The sequence below is a fragment of the Sphaerodactylus townsendi genome, linkage group LG04 (genome assembly GCF_021028975.2).
Source record: "Sphaerodactylus townsendi isolate TG3544 linkage group LG04, MPM_Stown_v2.3, whole genome shotgun sequence".
NCBI classification, from domain to species: domain Eukaryota; kingdom Metazoa; phylum Chordata; class Lepidosauria; order Squamata; family Sphaerodactylidae; genus Sphaerodactylus; species Sphaerodactylus townsendi.
Genome location: NC_059428.1, coordinates 102,329,497 through 102,350,381, shown reverse-complemented (window position 1 = coordinate 102,350,381; position 20,885 = coordinate 102,329,497). Strand labels below are relative to the sequence as shown.

General features: G+C 41.9%; 1 protein-coding gene across 4 annotated transcripts in view; it reads left to right on the top strand.

The window, feature by feature from the left end:
* Positions 1–20,885, top strand: part of MCF2L (MCF.2 cell line derived transforming sequence like) — a 154,799-nt gene that overhangs the window by 34,688 nt on the left and 99,226 nt on the right. Inside the window, exon 1 of one of the 4 annotated variants that reach the window (XM_048493091.1) lies at positions 296–657. The exons of the other annotated variants lie outside the window; for them this stretch is intronic. Coding sequence (XP_048349048.1) covers positions 606–657 — 52 coding nt within the window. The 5' untranslated portion in view covers positions 296–605. Of the gene's footprint in view, positions 1–295; positions 658–20,885 lie in introns of those variants that run through there. 4 annotated transcript variants of the gene reach the window in all.

Here is a 20,885-nt window from a genome sequence, read left to right as displayed (position 1 = left end):
TTAGATTGATAGAATTGTACCGCCCGAGGGTTGTACAAAATGTAGCAATCTTTTTAAAAATGATGTTAAAGAAGATTGCTTCAAAAAGGAACTGCAGCGTACACTTTAGTTTGAAAATGGAAGCACTCATTTTGTTAAAATATGTGTTGGCTTTTCTTGCTCTAGGGAGGTGCAGACAGCCTCAGTAGGTGAGTGCTTTAGAAACTGAACAGCCCTCAGAAGGGGTTGCTTTTAATCTTCCAAAGAGAGAATTGGCTAATGAAGGTTTCACATTAATTCTGACATCTAATAGCGATTCAGCAGAAAAATACCCACGTTGTGGAGGAGGGCAGAACTTTTTAAAGCGGTATTGATGTATTTATCATTCGTGCCTCTGAACAGCATCTCTTCTGCCTGTGCATTGCAGGGGGAGCACACTGGCTATACTTAACACTTCCTTTTGTGTAGATATTGAGGGATCTGTGCGATGTAATTGAAATGCAGTGCGATGAAGCAGCAGTATAGCTTCACCAATGCGACTTCCAGCATTGATGATGGGGGGTACTACTTCCTATGGATCGTCTTTGTTAAGGTCAAGGATGAGATGCTGACTGAAAACTGAAGAAATGGCTTTAGAAGACCTGGTGTGGCGATTGTATGCGGTTTCCCAGCACACTGGTAGGAGGAGCTGCTAGTCTTAAATTATGTTGTTGAATATGACACTTTGCAATTTTAACAGGATTCTGTTCTAACCTACTCCTGACTGCTGCATAGGTCTGCCTTGATGGAAAATAAAATTATTTGGTTTTATGCTGTGGCTAATTTTAACAGGTATTGGGAACTTGCTTTGTCTTTAACAGTCTTTGTTAGTGGAAATTGAGGGTTTGGTTTAGAAGAATCGGATAGAAAGGCATTTGTCCATAAATTCCTCCTGTCTCAAAAAGCAAGTATTAATCAGTTATGTGCTTGTCTTTCAAGGTCACTTTGAAGGACTGAAATTATTTAACTGAGAGACTGTTCAAGCTAATTTTAGCCTGCCTTCAGGTTGGCCTTTAAATTGCAAGAAATGGGTGAATGTGGCAGCAAAGCAGCTGGTTTGCAGGAATTATCGTCTAAATTGGGAAGAAATGTGTACAGCTTTTAGGTGTACTTGATATTTAAACATTGTATAATTATCAGAGTCTTGGTTTTTATCAGTTCGTTCAAGTACAGGAGAAGTTCCTGTACCTATTATATGGAACAATGTACATTGAAACAGAAGTACTGCAATATGCAGCAGTTCCTAACGAACAGTTCCTAATGACAGGCATCACTGAAAATGAGGGTGTGTTTTCCCTTGTTGTGCTCATCTGTCCCAGATGTGAAATTTTCCTCGTCTTCTGCAGAAGATGTTGAAGTGAGATGTTAACAGAATTTGCGAGTTATTATTCTTGCAACCACAACCAAACAAGTATTCTTATTAGGGAAAAAAGTCCTATTTATTTCACTGGGATTTACTTCCAAATAACAGGAAAACTATATTTAAATACCAGTGGTTGGATCCAAAGGTCATATTCTGCCAGGACAAGGAGGAATACGTGTGCTGCCAATCCCGCTTCAAATCTCTTTTAGGTCTCCTATGCTGTTTCTGACGATCCCCTGTTCTACAGGAATAGCATTTTGGTGAGCTCAGAGGGCTGCATGAAGAGGAGAAGGAAAGTTGTGCTCTACTTGCAGAAGTGCATCCTGTAGTTTAAAAGAGACAGTATAGGAATTTAGTCCCTTGTGTTCAAAATGTTTTACATTTGTTGTCTAAACAATCCTTATAACAACCCTGTGAAGTAGGCAACCACCCTGTAATTACATTATAAATGGACATGGTTAGGGGCTGAAGAGTTGCTTACCTAAAGGAACCTATGTCATTCATGGCTGGGTTGAAATCTGAACCAGAATCTTCCTAGCTGATGTTCCTTATAATTATGCTTCACTATCATCACAAGCAAAAGATGGAGGGGAATTCCACCTTCCTGTTGCAGTGGTTCTTCTAGAATATGTTCACTCTTTCTCTTTTGGATTTGCCTCACTTCTACTCTTACATCTGCATTTTGTTCTACTAGTATTCCACCACCATACTATGTTGTATGATATGATAGCAGGACCGTCGCCCAGAAATTAGGTTGGATGCTGTACTGACTTCTCCCCTTGTTTTCTATGGAATTAAAAATGGATGCTGTATTGCTTGGAGAAAGACCCTCTGTGCTCAGTGATCCCCCCCCCCCCTCTGCAGGTGCAGGTTTTTTACATGCTAACTTTCATTCATTGTTGCCATGAATGTTGTTTTATTCCTACCTAATATTCAAACTGTCCTTTTTCATTTTCCTGTTTAATTATGAAGGGTATTGTACAAGCTAGGTGGTGAACTGCAGCAGTTTGTAAGGGTCAGGACAAATGAAGGAGTGCAAGAGCAGCAGTGGTGTAGTGGTTAAGAGCAGGTGGACTCTAACCTTGAGGAACCAGGTTTGATACCCCGCTCTTCTGCTGGAGCTGCGGAGGCTTATCTGGGGAATTCAGATAAGCCTGTGCACTCCAACACAGGCCAGCTGGGTGACCTTGGGCTAGTCACAGTTCTTCTGAGCTCTCTCAGCCCCAGCTACATTGGCCTTTTTAAGCTCCATTAGCACTCTCCGTAACCTCATATTGAATTGGGACTGTGGGAAGAAGATATAGGGGCTTAACCATATGATCCATTTATGGTTTTTACAAAGTGAAACTGGAACCCCTTATGCTGTGCTACCCTTTCACAAAAAATACAGGCATCCATTTCCCCCCTTTAATGGACTAATACAGCTTCATGTGTTCATCCGGGATGGCTTTTGAAGATTGAGCTCCATGACATCTGCCAAGTCTGGTTTGGCCCAAAAAATTGGTTTAAAATGTTTTATGAACAAACACTGTCATTATTGAGTGGTACTGGATAGTTACAAAAGGGATGTACTAAAGTAATAATCGTTGTGTGTTGTCAAGTCACAACTGACTCATGGTGACCCCAGGAGTTTCAAGACAAGAGATGAACAGAGGTGGTTTACCATTGCCTTCCTCTGCTTAGCAACCCCAGTATTTCTTGGTAGTCTCTCACCTACCAAGCTTCTAAGCTGTGACAAGATCAGGATAGTCAGGGCTATCTGGACTGCTAAGTGTAGCATAGGCAAATTCAAAATGGAGCCACCTAAAAAAAGCCACTAATTCTTTTAAAGTGATTTTTAATCGTATTTTGCTGATTGGCCTTTGGAAATTGTTAGTAAAAAAATATACACTGTTCAGAAATACTGAAGACTCAGATGGCTATGATAACCTGTAATTCAGGGTAGAGAACATGATTTGCATAAACAGAAAATGTGAATATTAAATATGATAAAATTAATCTGGCTCCATTGCCCACTCAGGTGAACTTGGTGCTGCTGGCACAGCTGAGATTTTCGTCTGTTCCAGATGTATTTGAGCAATATATTTTAAACTTCATTCATGTAAATCTTTTGTGTAACATGCATTTTATTTTTATTTTTAAACTAATGTTACCAGTTTTTCTTAAAGACCAATTGGAAGAGGAGAGTGTTATGAGAATAAGAGCCCTATCCAAAGGTGTGGGGCAAATATGCTGAGGGAGTGGTGCGCTGGCCGCACTGGCAGATTTGCTGTCCCTGGGGCACTTACTCTGGTGGACCAATGAAATTGCCTGCGTGCCACCACAGTGCTCCCACAGTGCTGGGACACTACGCAGGATGCTGCGACATCATTCCTGCATCTCTGCAAGCATAGTGGAGGTGGATCCAGTGGAGGCCCTCTTGGTCATTCGCCCCATTGCACTGGCGGGCCATAGCCCGTACTTAAGCCCTCCTTCTGTCTGGTATGAATGCAGTGCAGCCCATTGGAGCTTCTTAATGGCAGGGAGGCCTTTTGACCTCCCCATTCCACTGGGAAGCCTCTTTGGAGGTGGCAGCTGGGTTCAGCTGTGGAGCCATGGCCGGGTGCCCTGCTTGTGGATGTGGCTACTCTACTCTTTTCAACTTCAACTTCAGCTGACCTTTATTAGGCATATCAGTAAAAATAAAACAAAATACAGGACAGAGCAGGTATTAAAACAGGACATAAAACTGGACAAAGCACGTAAGGTTGGTAAAGAAGAGGTGATCAAGCTTCCATTATGTCTTTGACTTGAGCACTTCTAATAAAAACTCAGCGGTTTTTCCAGTTATTCCGCCGTTGCTATTATTCAACCCTACTCTTTTACTACAGCTGTATAATTCAATTGGAGGACAGAATTCAAGGTCAAGAGTTGTGATTTCCCCCCTTGAGAAAGCCTGTTACTTGAAGACTGCTGTTAGCCGCTATGTAAAAATGTCAGGTACAGCTGCCATACCAAAGGGAAGATCAGACTAATTAGCACAATGTATATATTCCTCTAAGGTTCAGAAACATGGAATAATTTCATAAAATGGAACAGTAGAAATGTTGTGAGAGTGAGTTTTGGAAAAGACTGATCTGCTTTTTTGTGTCTCTTAAACTGCCTTTCAGGCTTGTCAAAATATCCATACTTGGAATTAGCCTTTTTTGTTTCAGTGAAACCCAATGGGGTGTAATAGATAGAATGTCCTATCTGTACTGTGGAGTCAGAAAGGAACAAGTTCTTACATGACCTTGAATAAAGAAATAACCCAGGCAAGAAAAGAACATAAATTAAATCCTACAAAATTAACCCATCTCAGGACTAAGCAGAAATCCTAATCCGAGTCATGGACAGTCAAATCCAGTGAAGCGGTACAAGGGTAACAAGCCAGAGATATAACAGAGCAAGAAAAGAGTCTCAGCATTACGTTGGAAGGCTCTGATCAAGTCAAGACGGTCTCTGATTGACATTTGTTTATTATTTTTACTTAATTTATCCTCCCCCTTTCTCTGCAGCGTAGCCCCGAAGTGGTTTACACTATTTTCATCTTGTCAATTTTATCATCACAACAACCCTGTGATGTATGTTAGGCTGAGAGTATGTAACTGGTCCAAGTTCACCCCTTCTGTTGCAGATATAGATAAGCAAGGCTAACAGTGACTGTTAAAAAGAGGCCATCTATTAAAACATTTTATGCCAAGGCAGACTATTCCACAGTGATGGGAAAGGCTTGCATTGGGTTGGTCAATTTAAGCTTTCTCATGGTGGAAGCTTCTCATCCCTCCCCATATTTGTTGGGGGAATGTGTGCTCCATTTTTAATCTGTCCAGAAGGTGAAACATTGATTAGGGGTCACATGCCTAGGTGGGGTTTGTCCTGGTTTTAAATTTACAGCAGGTTGCACATTTGCATACTCTTTTATTAATTAATTAATGATCAGTTTCAGTGCCATTGTTCACTAGAAGGAATCCGTTCTGTCCTTTTGCACTAATGGGTAAAGACAATTAGCAAATACAATAATCTTACAAAGCAGAATGCAAGACACTCTCAGATTCTCTGATTCCAGTACATTACAGCTATTACATAACAACTCATGTGTCCACCTTTACAAAAAAAAGTCCTTTGATAAGTCCTAAATACAACCACACTTAAATAAACCAACAAGAGAGTTTTCAGGGTTGTTGTGATGATAACGGCCTGTGCCGTTTACTTTGGCACTGAACAACAACCAGTAAGGTTTGTTCGCGTATAATCTTCTATGAGACCCAATTACACGAACTGCAGCCTGAAGATAAAGGGATATTAATGTTTCTGAAGCTTTCAAATCAATATTTTGTAATCAATTCTGCTCTTAGGGACAGCCGTCGACTGTAATTACTCACACTCTGCCTGTGTCCCAGTAGAAAGTGAACCTGTTGCTTTGCCCTGCACCCTTTCCTCCAAACATTAACTTAATCTCAGACACCTCCTGTCCAAATAGTTTGTCAAACCTCCAAAATGTCTTTGTTTTAGCAGTCCAATCTCATTTAGCAGTTCAAGGACTTAAAATGTCCCCGTTTTAATTTAATCGCACCGTCAAAGCTCATCAAGACTTGGGTCTGCCAGGGTTCCAAATAATTTCCATCAAATCATTTCCAAAAGCATTGTCTGTGCCTGGGAACAGAACTTTGCTTTATCCCAGGAGGATTGTCCGTCTTATAATTGCCAGAGGGTCAATTTTTCCTATAACAAGACCTCCAAAATCTATGGCTCTTTGCAGTTGGATTTCCTCCTTGCACTCAATGTCGTTGTCCTGCGAGAAGCACTGGCCATTTCTTTCTTGCTTTCCTCAGACCTCTTCACTTAGGGAATAGTAAATATCACCCTCCCAACACCCTCATCTGTTCCCACTATCGCTCATCTCTTTGTTTCCTACACTTCTTAAATTCTGGGTGCTTACGAGTGTATTTTTATTATTCAGATCTCTTAATAAAATGGTACCCTTTTTTGCTTTAATTCTGGTTTCAAGGGGATTTCTTAGGGGACCAGTCTTTGTATACACTGGTGGAGATACTCTACCGGCCTCTCACGTTGGTGGTCTGTTTCCAGCTAATTCCCCGAACTAATTAAAGGAGCAGAATGGAACAAATTGGGTAATAGAGTTTCTCCTGAGATAATATTGGTATTCTATTGCTCCTTTCATTGGAAGACTGTAATATGGAGTATTTATTTTAGTATAGTTTATTTTATCAAAAGTATGTAGAGTTTCAGGTTTGTTGTGAAAAATAGTCTGTTCACTGTAATACAGTCATAATTTCAAATGTGTTACTGAGTTCTAGAAATATAGTAGGTCATTAGGGTTGCCAACTCCAGGTTGGAAAATTCCTGGAGATGGGGAGGGGGGATTTAGGATTTCAGAGGGTTATAAAGAGTCCCCAATCATTTTTTGACTTGTTGAATTGCTATGACAGAGAAATCATATTCCATATTTTTATAGGGAAAATTACAGAAGAGGAAAGGTGAGGAGTTGGTGGCAAAAGTAGGCTTGGTATGGATCTAGTCATAAATATTGCAGGTGTGAAATGCGTTAGGTTGTTACCCATCATGGATGATGAGAGATATCAGAGGTTCTAGCCTTTCAGGAATTGCAAATAAATTGTTTTTATGGTGTTCTTCAGGAGACCAACCATGCAGTCATAAGCAAAGTTGCACCCTGCTTTGGCTTAGAAGCATGTAACTCTGCTTGGAATTTCACTGCAAGGCATATATCTGACTGTATCTGTTTTGACAGATTCCCATCTGGATCAGTTAAGAATTAATTTTGCAAGAAGGACAAACACTTGAGTCAGATTGATTACTGGGAAATGCATGTGATTTTTTCTCCATCAGGTATCATATTTTGTAAGCACTAGAACTAGAAGCTTGAATTTTTAATGGTACAGGGAATCAGGGGAAACCAGGATTCTAACGCAGTGAAAAAGATCCTTAAGGGCATGTGGCCTAAATGTTCCCAGTTGTCTTCTCTCACTTGAGTATAGCTCTGTATACAAATAGAGGTGAAAAACAGATGGCTTCTTGCTAATGACTGCTCCTAAATAAGAGAGGAACTAAGCAGGATGTTCCAACCATTCCTGAATCTATAAACAGAGACTTTGGTTAATTTTGTTTACACTACTGGTGGACCCAGGTCCTATAAGCAGTTACAACACACTTGAGAGTCAGTGGTGTAGTGGTTAAGAGTGGCAAACTAATCTGGAGAACTGGCTTTAGTTCCCCACTCCTCCACATGAGTAACGGACACTAATCTAGTGACTGGATTTGTTTCTCCTCTCCTCAACATGCTAGGAGACTTTGTACCAGTCACAGTTCCCTCAGAATTTCTCTCAGCCCCACCTGCCTCACAAGGTGTCTGTTGTGGAGGGGGGAAGGTGATTGTAGACTGCTTTGAGACTCCTTATTGTAGAGAAAAGTGAAGTATAAAAACCAATACTTCTGTTTAAGTTCACTGAAATATAGCATGGACACAGGCAGAGAACAGCAGGCCAGTTCCAATTAACCTTAGACTAAAATACTAATACTGACTCCTTGGAATCAGATGCAGCAGCACTGGGTTGGAACAGGTCAACTCTGGCCAGGGATAAGGGAAAGGGGAAGTACTGGGGAACTTCTCAAAGTCCCACTTTGTTTTGTTTAATTAGTAAAGTCATGGGCCAGCGAAGCCCTGATTGCTATTTCCTTTCTCTTTTGGGATCAAAGGCAGTTCGAAGGGATTCAACTGTGTCTTTATGCTGGCTGGTATTATATACTAAGATTGCAGGAGACATGAGTAGTTACTTTTTCTCTCTCTTAAATGCTTAACTTTTGAGGCACAGCTGAAACTGGATAGCCGTAAAACAAAAAAAAGTGCTGATTTAGAATAGTGAAGAAGGCTGTTCAAGGTTTAGCACAATCATACATCATCTTGGAGGTAGAGGGGAAGGGAACAATATTTGGGATCAGGTAAGCCTCAACAAAATTACAAGAAGCAAAGCAAAGCACCTGTCAGAACAGGTGGATGGAGCTCTGACTTTTTATACACTTCCATAGTTCGATCTGTCTATGAATATCAGAGTTCCCATTTGCCAGGATATAGAGGAATGGATAGATAAATTAAAGCTATACCCCTTTTTCTGATTCTTCCTTGCATTGGAGAAGGGATATTGCTTGCAGCCCAAAACTGAACTGCTGTAAAAGTATGGTTTACTAAATATAGATAATCGCTGTAGTGTCTGACCTTGAATAGCCTAATGCAATTGAAAGTCACTTTGGCTTCCCTTTGGGATTGTAAATAGGATGAGTAACTTGAGTAAAAACCCACTCTTTTAATCTGTGTAGACACAATGTCTGGTTCTCACATAATCTGGACTCCCATCTATTTTTACACTTTTTTCTCACCAATAGCTTTATACTTCTTCAAGGGAACATTTCTCTGAGGAAATGATTACTGTATCCTCCTCTTTTGTCCAGGCATTCATTGTTTAACTATCAGGTTTAAACAAATGCCCCTTTAACAATGTTGCCTCCCTGAAACTTTCAAAATTGTATAAATTTTGCTTTTACCAGCAAAGTGGCCTTGTGTTTGTACCACTTCAAGCCACATGTCAGAGAGGGATGACTACATCACTCGTTGCCTGCACAGTTAGGCCCCTTCCGCACATGCAGAATAATGCACTTTCAATCCACTTTCACAGCTGTTTGAAAGTGGATTTTGTTGTTCTGCACAGTAAAATCCAACTTCAAAGTGCATTGAAAGTGGATTGAAAGTGCATTATTCTGCGTGTCTGGAAGGGGCCAGTTAGATGGATGTTGTGCTAGCACAGAAAGACATTTTAAATGTGTATTGTTAAAGGGCATTGGAAAGAGATATTGGCTGACCATGCACAAAACATCTGTTGCATAATTGGGGCAAATGTCTATCACAACAAAATTTCTTGTATGGAAGTATTTCCTCAAGTCCCACTTTTACTTTCTAGTCTCCCCGTGGCAAACGAGATCACTTCCACCACAAATTTAATTTTGCTTCGCTGCCAGAGTAGGGAGATTTTCCAGTAAGTACAGCTTTGCCCTGGACCTTTTTCCTCCACCGATAGCAAGCCTGCCTAGCTCCACCCTTCCCACTCTTCTCACTGCCGTCCATGCCTTCCCCCTTGCCCCCCTCCGTGTCGCCGGCTCCTTATTTTTTAAACACTCATATCAATGTATCAATATAACAGAGTTGGCTTTTGCAAGGAAGAGCATAAGAAGGGTCTATTTCTGGCTTCAGCCTACCTCTGCTTCTGCCCTCGCTGATGATCGGGAGGACTTTCCAGACAAGCCTCTTTTTAAAAACAAGCCTCTGTCCCACGACAGTTAGTATTGGGACTACTGAGTGTTATGAGATCTGTGCCTTTAAGAGGGGTGGAGTTAAGAGAACCAGGAAACAGAGGGCTGTTGAGACTAGCTGCAGGAAGGACTTAGCTGACTCCCCACGTGTAAACAGAGAAATGCGAGGAGACCGCACTTCAGCCCCACTGCGCAGCTAAAAGGCCTGAGGTAAGTGTTCCATGAGTAATGGGCCAATAAACACTTTCTTTAAAAAGACAAATGCCTTGTTGTGGAAAGATACTGCAAAACACGTGTATGAAATATTTTATATCATATCACTGAAAGCGCTCTCCATAAATAAAACATTATATTTATGTGTTTGTGTTTCATTCTGTCAAGTCACTTCTGACTCCAAAGATGATAATATGACCTGGCAAGTCAAAAAGTATTAATCAAAAGCTGTGCACAATTCTGTCTTAACGCATTCTTCTGAACACAGCAGAGAAGTCACCTTCCTTAAAAATCTTAGTGCAACTCCAAAATGTTTCAGAGCAATCTTCATACATGCAGTTCATCTATGTGTCAGATATTGAGTTGTATCCAGAGCAGTGTTTCCACAAGGACCAGAACTTCCACCTGTGATGTTAGCTTCTCCATCCATCTGTGCCAGAAAGAAATGACACTTAAATCCTGCTTGTTGGAGGCTTGGGAGCAGTTCAGGGAGGGAACTGCAAAAATTGCACTCTGTAGATGGAAGCTTTTGCGGCTTGTTGTGTTGGATCTAATCCAGTGTGTTACAATTCTGGTGCAAAACAAACCTGCTCCTGCAAGTATTATCTTATTTGCAACCACAAACTGAGCAGACATCAAATGTAAAATCTATACTATTTTGGGTCTTAAGTTCCATGGCAGTTCTATTCTCCGATATTTGAGTAACTTGAATACTTTTCTGAAATTGTAATATTTCAGATACTATTTTATTGGGGCCCTTTTGGAGAAAGTGAAATATGTTTTCCCAGAAGGATGTGTTCTTTGATTACATGCCAAATGCTTTCAAAGTAGTGTAGGCATATATCTGAAAAGTGCTGTTAGCACATTGTCAACTTGCTGAATCACAAACTGTTTAGGAACGGGTCTAAAGCACTCAATTTACCAATATTTTTAAAAAAATCCTACCATGGAAACAGAGAATGCCTTACACACTCTGGATGTATGTAGGATTTTATTGGAGTATTTACACAGGTCACAATATCTCCATAAAGATTTAAACCTTTTTTATTTGTCACACCTGCCTACGCAAGAGGGTAGATCTGTACAAACTTCGTGTTTGATTTTGAGCAGTTATCTGTAACTGATGAGATCTTCCATGCAAGCACAAAGGAGAGGGTACACAGTACAAAAAAAAATCACAATATGCCAGAAAGAAACACAATATTCCAAAAAGGAAAGATCCCTACACAGTTTCCTTTTTCTTTTTGGTATATTGAGATCTTCCATACAGGTACACATATCCTCAGTTCTTCCACTCCATACGCCTTTTCTAACTGTCTCCACATACATGTCAGTTGTGGGGGCTCAGGAGAAACTGAGGAAAAATGGCTTCTCCCCCCTTTGTGTGTCCATTTCAGCAGGAAATGCTTCATTGCGCTCCTGAGAGGAAGGGTGCATGTTCAGTCAATTAGAGCTAGAAAATTCTCTGTGTCCAGTCTGCGCATATTCAGTCCCAATGTGTGCCTTCACGGAAGACCTTGATGAACAACAGGTACAGACCTTGATGAACAACCTGTCTTTTTTCTCAAGGAATCAGATCCAAAATATCATTTCTCTGGGTATTGGAACATTGGACACACTTTGTCTCTCACTTGAAATCTCACACATGTTGTTTCATAACTGATGAAATTGTAACATGTGACAGAACTAGACCAGAACATGGCAAAGGAGTTTGCAGCCTACCTCAAGAATTCCTCACCCTTGCTTGAGCCTACGTGAGGACTGTAGCTTGATGTTTTCCTTCTTTGCTGCTTTTAATCTTAATGTGTAATCTGGCACGTCGAGAAAAAGGCAGCCTATGCAGATCATTCAGTGTGAAAATCAATTATCTGAAAGACTAGCTTAGATGTGGGATTTTATGCTTAAGTAAATGGATTTAGTAAAGGTTAAATTAATTTTCCATTTTTCCTGAAGAAAAAGTAACAGGCAATGAAGCCATAAAACAAGTCAACATTATCAGTGTTAACTCTGTGTTTGTCTTAGCTGCATTGAGAGCTTCCAACCTCCAGGTGGGCCTGGAGTTCTGAAATTGCAGCTGACCTTCAGACTACAGAAATCAGTTCTCCTGGGAAAATGGCAGCTTCCGAGAGCAAACTCTATGGTATACTATTGATCATAAGTGTAATGCCTCCCCACATTCTCCCTTCCACAGACATTACCCCCAAATCCCAGACTGGAGTTGGCAATTGTATTTAAACATTTAGTTTCTCTAGTGAGTTATTGTGTTATCACAACAAAGGCCAGGTGGAACTGAACCATTCTCTGAAGACATTTCACTGTGACCATATAAAATCTTGAGTGAACTGAGCCCAGCCAACCTGTATAGTCCAATGCTTAGATAGAAGGGATGACCTGGATGTAGCATGGAAACATTCAATATTTCCTTCAATCAAAAGGGTGATCTGCAGCACAAGCAGGCCAAGCACCTTTTCAAACCAGAGCTGTAGTTCATGCAATTGGTGACATGCAGGAAAGTGCAGGCCTGATTCCGAAGAGCTCCAAGCGGAGCTTGATAAATTAGGTGAGTGGGCTAAGAAATGGCAAATGCAGTTCAATGTAGCAAAATGTAAAGTGATGCACATAGGGGCAAAAAATTCAAACTTCACATACACACTACAGGGGTCAGTGCTATCAGTCACAGACCAGGAAAGGGATTTGGGGCATCTTAGTTGATAGTTCCATGGGAATGTCAACTCAATGCATGGCAGCTGTGAAAAGGCAAACTCTATGCTGGGGATAATTAGGAAAGGAATTGAGAATAAAACTGCAAAGATTGTCATGCCCGTATATAAAGCAGTGGTGCGACCACACTTGGAGTACTGTGTTCAGTTCTGGTCGCCACATCTCAAAAAGGATATTGAAGAGATAGAAAAAGTGCAGAGAAGGGCAACGAGGATGATTGAGGGACTAGAGCACCTTTCTTATGAGGAGAGGCTGCAGCATTTGGGACTTTTTAGTTTGGAGAGGAGACGTCTGAGGGGGGATATGATTGAAGTCTACAAAATTATGCATGGGGTAGAAAATGTTGACAGAGAGAAATTTTTCTCTCTTTCTCACAATACTAGAACCAGGGGGCATACATTGAAAATGCTGGGGGGAAGAATTAGGACTAATAAAAGGAAACACTTCTTCACGCAAGGTGTGATTGGTGTTTGGAATATGCTGCCACAGGAGGTGGTGATGGCCACTAACCTGGATAGCTTTAAAAGGGGCTTGGACAGATTTATGGAGGAGATGGCTACCAATCTTGATCCTCCTTGATCTCAGATTGCAAATGCCTTAACAGCTTCAGGTGCTCGGGAGCAAAAGCCGTGAGAAGGCCATAGCTGAGCCACATCCTGCATGTGAGCTCCCAATGGCACCTGGTGGGCCACTGCGAGTAGCAGAGAGCTGGACTAGATGGGCTCTGGTCTGATCCAGCTGGCTTGTTCTTATGTTCTTACTGATGAAGCCTCCCTTGTTCCAAGACTAGAGCCATTATTTTCTTTCTTTCCTTCTTGCCCAGCTTTCAAGGTGTTCAAGAGAGATGCATCATTTCCTATCCTCCAGCTGCTGAGCCTGTGGGTTGAGGGTAGTGGTATTCCTTAAGAGGTTCTTGTACCAAATCTGTGAAGGTCTGAGGAGTTCGCCTTCATGCTGTAACTAATGGCTCCAAGTGTTCAGCTAAACTGTACTACATGCCATTCAAACAAATCTACCTGTACTGCTACCACCTGGGAAGCTGGTGACTTGGGCACCATTAAAGTGATGGATTTCCTGACTTGGTGCCAATCTTCGAGAGTGGGGGACTTCTTACTTGCCCCTCAAATGGATTACCGGCTTGTGTATACTCTGAATTAAAGGAAAGGCGGGTGGGTGTCTCACTTCTCACTGGCTAGAGAGGAGAATGGAGCAGTTACCAGCTGCCAATATGGACTTCTTCCCCCTCACCCCCTTCATACTTCCCATAAGGTGGCCAATGTCCAGCTGGGCTGGTTCCCTTTCCCCCACTCCTCTCAGAGGGTGGGCTGCCAGGACAGCAGTGTATGCAGACAAGGAGAGAGAGATAAATAAAAGTCTTTGGCTTTCCCAATAGTCTCTGTAATGTTAAGGGTGAGAAATATGGTACCATCCTTGAAATAACTATGTTCTGGTATCTTAATGGCCAGTAATTTTATTGTTATTAGCTTTTATGAGCCAAAGCTCACCCAAGTTACTCTTCTAGGTGCCACAACACCTCTATAGATTTCCACTGCTTAAGCTAATACAGTTTGCTGAAATCTGGCCTTCCTAATGAAGCTAGTTTTGTGTTGCTAAAAATTAATGCAAATATATGCAAGGCTAAGGCTGCAGATTTATTCTAGGCACTTTTGAGTTATTCTTATTGCATTTTTATAATGTTAGGAAATGTTCCTCCTTTCATCTTTCTGTGGGTTGACTCTGCAGCTCAGTTAAAACAAGTCTAATTTCCTCAGATATTTTTACTGGAGGGGTGTCACATTTTTACCACACAAAAAGTAGCCTTATGGCCCCAGAAGGTCTAATGGATTCTTGGTCCATTATCCTCTTCTGTGGAATCTCTCAACAGATGTGTGACTATAATTTTTACAGAGGAAATTTTTGTGAATGGACTTCTGCAGATTTTCAGTACCAGAAAAAACAAAATTCTGGATAACGCTATTCATTAAATTACCTACAGCAAATTAAACTGTATATTTAAAAAATAAAAATAAACTGGCAAGCTTCCACAAATGACATGCAAAGAGAAAATTCGGGGGGAGGTGGAAAGGAAGTGACCATTTTGGAGGGAAGATGGAAAGGAATATTTGCACTACAGTATGTTTCTTAAAATTCCCCATTGGTTTAAGTACCTAGGGCATTTATCTCTTTCAGAAAAAGATCAGGTGCAGTTTACTCTGTATTTCCAATTAACTCTATAGGATATCCCTGTTTTTTTAAGCTGCTAATTAGCCTGTTGCTGGTTGCTAGGCAGAGACCAAAAAAAGAAATCCTTTGTGCGTATGATTTTGAACATTACTGATCAGCTGCCTGAAAAATATTTAGATCTTTTTTCCTGATGTTATCATGCCATCTGTTTCCTTCTGATTGTGAGCTGCCACAATCATTGTTGTGATACATTTCTATGCTACTAGAAATTCTGAATGCATGGAATAAAATGTACTGCCAATTGTATCCCATTGAACTGTTCCCCAAAATATCCTGAAAATGACCAGTTGTGCAAACTATAATGAATTCTGTAGTGAACCTGTACCTTTTATTTTCTGTGATTTTCACTTTTATGGTCTTCATCTATTTTCTGGAATTGGACAAATATGAAGTAGTGTTTCTGGTATAGAAGGAGTGTTTTCACCAGTAATGTTTTGCAGATAACAACACAACAAAGTTGCAGGGACTAAGCTTATGTGTAATTCTGTGGATATTGTGCAGTGAGCAGAAGCAACAGTGCTATGATCTATTTGTATTTTCTATCCCAAAGAGCCAGTCTAATATTGCAATGTGATATTCCCACTCGGCTGCTCTGAAGCAACAGCAGCAGAAGGCCATTGCTTTCACATCCTGCATGTGAGCTCCCAAAGGCCACTGCAAGTAGCAGAGTGCTGGACTCTGGTCTGATCCAGCAGGTTCTTTCTTATGTCCTTCCAGGAGGGAGACAAATGGATTAATCAGGCATCTTACATAAAAGCCAGAACTGAATCCATGTCCTAGTCAAAGCTTAGTTGTATCAGTTGGTTTTCTTACCACTCAAGTTAACTCCTTAATTTCTAAATGCATGCTGGGTTTTTTCTGTCCTTTGCTATTTTCCACTATGATGTGGTTGAGATTATCAGGCGGTATTAAACTGACAGTTCAGAGGTAAGTTTTTCAAACCATATATTTCAAAAATACAATGAGTCTGTGCAGAATAGGGATGTGAAACATTAAACAAAAATGTTCTACTTGGGCCCATTGTAGCTAGTGAAAGCTAGTGGGGATGGGATATGGGGACCTTATCAATCTGTCCCTAAGTTCAGGAGTGTTCCCAGGGGGGTTGAAAGGGGAAATGGTAAAAGTTATTTCATAAAGAAGCCCTGTTTGTATCTTGTTATCCATCCAGCTACCTCCCAGGCCCAATCTCCACTGAGAATTAAAGACGGATACAACCAGGATTCCAAAGAAACAGAACCTTTTCATCGAGGTTTCTCCCTCCCTCCCCACCGCAGCATGTTTCTAGTGAAGACATCGATGTCTATCATGGATTCAAACAATGTGACAATCCACATGCACACACGATCAGCTTGGCAGATCTATTCTGATTGGCTGTCATGTTGTGTTGGGGCGGGAACTTTTTTGGTGCGAGAATACATACCTATGTAAGCACATAGGTGCATATGCACAATCTCCCCGCCTACGCTGCTTTCTTTTGATTTGCTCCTCATGTCCACGTTTGAACAATTTCTGCTCCTTGTGCCCACGTTTAAACAGCTTCTGCTTGTCGTGCCCACGTTTAAAAAAAAAAAACCGGCTGCGTCCGAATTCCCCAACATTCCCCAATCCCAGGACAGATTTCCGTATATTTTTCTAGCATCGGATGGTACATGTGAGTGTGGTGTGTGGAGAGCCTCTTGTGGGGATTCACAGGCTCTCCCAAGTGACGGACTGAATTGACATCCAAGGGGGGTGGGAAGGGAGGGATCGTTGCAGAGCCTTAAAACTGGAAGTAGGCAGAGGGCAGGCAAGGGACACTGGAGGCAGCCTCTGCGCATTTTCCCACCCTCCCTTGCTTTTGCAAAACCTGCATCTGTTTGTACCCTTTCCTTGCCTGCCTGCCTGTGCCAGGAGGACCTGCGGTGGTGGCGGTGGCGCTGATGACCTAGGCGGGCGCAGCAGCACTTCAAAGCCTGTAAGGCAGTGATGGCAAACCTTTTCGAGACCGAGTGTCCAAATTGCAACCCAAACCCACTTATTTATTGCAAAGTGCCAACACGGCAATTTAACCTGAATACTGAGGTTTTAGTTTAGAAAAAATGGTTGACTCCAAGGCATGAATTACATGGTGGTAGTCGGTGGCTTTGCTTTGAAGCAACTGTGCAACTCTTCCAACGGGTGAATCACATCCCATATGATATTATACTCTGTAGTCTCTACTGCTGGCGCGTAAACCGAAGCTTACCTTTGGGTAAAGGATCGTGCTTTAGTTCTTCACATGAAAAGTAGTGAGGTTTAACAGCGCTTAACAGTTACACTGCTTCCCCAAAACTAGGTCTTAGGGTTAATTCTAATAATCGAGCCCAGCGGCCCAGGCCAGCCTAGATGTGTGGGGGGGAGGGGTGATTCCCCCCCTACATGATGAACTCTATTTGTGCGTGCCCACAGAGAGGGCTCTGAGTGCCACCTCTGGCACCCATGCCAAAGGTTCGCCACCACTGCTGTGAGGGAACTACAATTGTGGTGGGATGGGCAGTACTGATCATTGTATTGTGCACCTCTAAAAAAACACAGGCAGGGGAGGAAAGAAGCGCACAGATTTGCAGGAGGCCACCCTGCATTTTCCCTCCCTACCTTTAGGAAAGCAACTTGAGTCCTTGCAGTCACCCAGTGGTGGGATTCAAATAATTTAACAACCGGTTCTGGTGGTGGGATTCAAATAATTTAACAAGTGGTTGTTTACAAGCACCATTTTAACAGCCAGTTCTGCTGAAGTGGTGCAAACCTGCTGAATCCCACCACTGCCCCCATCCCTTTATAAACACATTTGCGCCTAGCTGGTTTGCATAACCTCTCTTGCACTCCTGGCTCTGAAGCCTCCCTTGCAAAAGTCTCTGCAAGCCTCGGGGAAAGTGGCTGCTCTTCCCTGCCCTGGACAAGTGAATTAAAGCAAAAAAAGAAAAAGAGGAGGAGGGGGGAGAAAAACCCAGGGAGGGGGAAAAGCCATGTGCAAGTGTTCAATTTTCTTTTTTGACAGTCTGCGTGCCCACGTTTCAACAATTTCTGTTCCTTGTGCCCACGTTTAAACAGCTTCTGCTTGACGTGCCCACATTTAAACAATGCCACATAGTCCCTGCCAGCACACAAAAAAGGACTGCACGCTCATCACGCACAGCCCGCCACGCTCTGATTGGCTGGAAGGCTCCGCGTCACTTTCAACAGCTGGAAAATTAAATGTAGATTCCAACCTTGATCCTCCCCTCGGATCCAGCTTCGGGGCGTATTTTTTTAAAAAGATGCACTTACATGCAGGTTCTGAAAAAACACAATTAAGGGGAGAGTGCACATCAAAACCCGGGTGAAGATGTGTTCGGCATTTATGCGATGGGGAGTCCTTCCTTAAACTGTGTTTTTTGCCGTGAGTATCATGTGTTATATTGTCAGTGGGGAGACGGCCCCAGTGTCAAATGTTTTGTCTGTGGGTAAGAGAGCTGAGAGAGTAATAGCAGACAATCTCTGGGCTTTCCTGAACAACACTTCAGATCTGGACCTGTTTCAATCCAGAGACAGCATTGGTTGCTCTCACAGATGATCTCCGTAGATAGTTGAATCAAGGAGGGTCAGTGCTGCTGTTTTTACTCAATTTGACATGGTCGATCATGAACTATTGGTGAACTGCCAATGTTGGTATACGTGGGACAGCCTTGCAATAGCTAGCCTCATTTTTCCAAGGTTGGGGACAGAGGGTAGCACAAGGAGAGAGGATGTCACTGTGGCAGTCCTTTTCTTGATGTTGTTTAACATCTACATGTACCCCCCTTGCCCGCGTAATCTGTTTTCAGCTGGGTTGCCATGAGAATGTAGATGATACTCAGTTATATCTGTTGATAGGCGAGTGGCCAGATGCCACTCCAGCTATATCGAGAAACCAAAAATACCCAGACTATACAATGTCCTGTGGTTGGGCCAGGATGCCAGTTTCCCCCTCTTAGTAGTGTTCAATTAACATCTGCACCATCCATCAAGAGTTTGGGAGTGACTTTAGATGCCTCCTTATCAATGGAGGCTAGGTCACCTATGTAGCAAGGGTGATGTTTTCCCACCATTGCCAGATTCTGTAATTGGTCCCCTACCTGTCTCGCCCTAAACCTTGCCACTGTGTTCCATGCAGGTTTGGCTACTGTGACGTTCTTTATGCAGGACTACCCTTGAAACTGCTCCGGAAATTCTAGCTGGTCCAGAATGCAGGTCCTTACAAGGACTTTGTGGAGAGTACATATTCAACCAGTGCTCTTCCAGCTGCACTGGCTCCAGGTTCAGTACTGAATCAGGTTCAATGTTTTGCTTTAAACCTTTAAAGTCCAAAATGGTCTGGAACTGTCATATCTGTGGGACAGTTTCTCCAGACATACCCCTCAAAGAGCTCTTCGCTCAGCTGGAAACAAGCTATGGGTGGTCCCCAGCCCAAAGACCATATCTGTCCTTGAGCAGAGCCAGGGCATTTCCGCTCTGGCCTCGTGGAACTCTTTCAAGTGAGACCCAGATCCTGTAGGATCCAATGTAATTCCACAGGGCCTGTAAAACACAGCAATGATTTTAATTTAGCTAGCCTCCTTTCCCTTCCTGTTTTACTTTTCTTCCCTTTTCTTTCCCTTTCATTTATTGTTGAATTCCTGTTCCCTGTTACCATCAGTCCTTATTCGTGAGACAGCTGTTCTTATTCGCCTACCTTTTTTCTCTGAGTAGCCAATGGTCACATTTTGCATATGTTAGGGTGCCATTGGGGGTTTTTATCTGAAGGGTTTTTTAATTGTTTTATATGAAAATTGAAATGGGTGAACCACCCTGAGCCCGACTTGGTTGGGAAAGGGCGGGGTAAAATCATATAGATAAATAGGAAAACTGGCAAAGGGTTGTCTGAACCTGTGGAACTTGTGTTGTCCAATCCTGGCCATACTATAATCTCTGCACACTGGAGCATCTTTCTTAACAGTAGTTGATAGCAGAACTGTGAGTAAACAAGGCAGCTTTAAGTAACATCTCTTTTCTGTCCTATCTAATAAAGATTTATTTTTTTTTACAAAATGACCATTATAGCCTTAGCTGGAGAAATGTATGCAGAAGCCCAGGAACTGATGTGTCACTTCTTCCAAATTGTTTATAAAGTGACAGTGGCATCACAGGATTCTTTGGTTAAGTGAATCATGGTATTTTCTCTTTTGTAAAAATGTTGGTATCTTCCTGCTAATCTTTTAGCATATAAAATTATATGTTATTAAGCTCATATTATCAGTTAAGTATCTCTGTAAGCTGCAGGTTGTCTCCTGCACACATTATGGTTTTTCCTGCCGTTCCATGTAGCAGTTTGAAAGACACAAATAGATTATAAAGTGTGATGGCTGCACAGGTAGGGCAAACATGATGTACGAATATCCCTGTGTCTCATACATACTAGAGTAATCGTATAATCCAGATCAGTGGAGAACCTGCTGCACCGTGATTGCAAAAGCCGGTGTGCTGTTGTGGGAAAGTTCTGGTTATCCACACTTAGAGAATAGTCAGTGCCAAGTAAAGCAGTGTAATCCATTTCCTCTCTCTCTCTCTCTCTCTCTCTCTCTCTCTCTCTCTCTCTCTCTGTGTTTGTGTGTGTGTGTGTGTGTGTGTGTGTGTGTGTGTGTTGTATTTATTAAGACGAGGAGAACAGACAGTGTAGAACTTCCTGGTATGGTTTAAGACAGCCATGATCCATACCTCCCCCCTCCCCTTCCTTCCTGCTGTAACTTGTATTTTAGGCTTGGATTTCCTTAGAGATATTTTCTTAGATATTTCTGTTTTGAATGCTTTGGGGACCGTCATTCTGACTCTGAGGAGCTCAGATGCAGTGTTCTGTTTGATAGGGATGCAATAGTACTTGCTATGGAAAGGTTGCCTCATTTCTTTCAGCATTTTTATATAATATATTATTAGTGTTTATATAGTATATTAT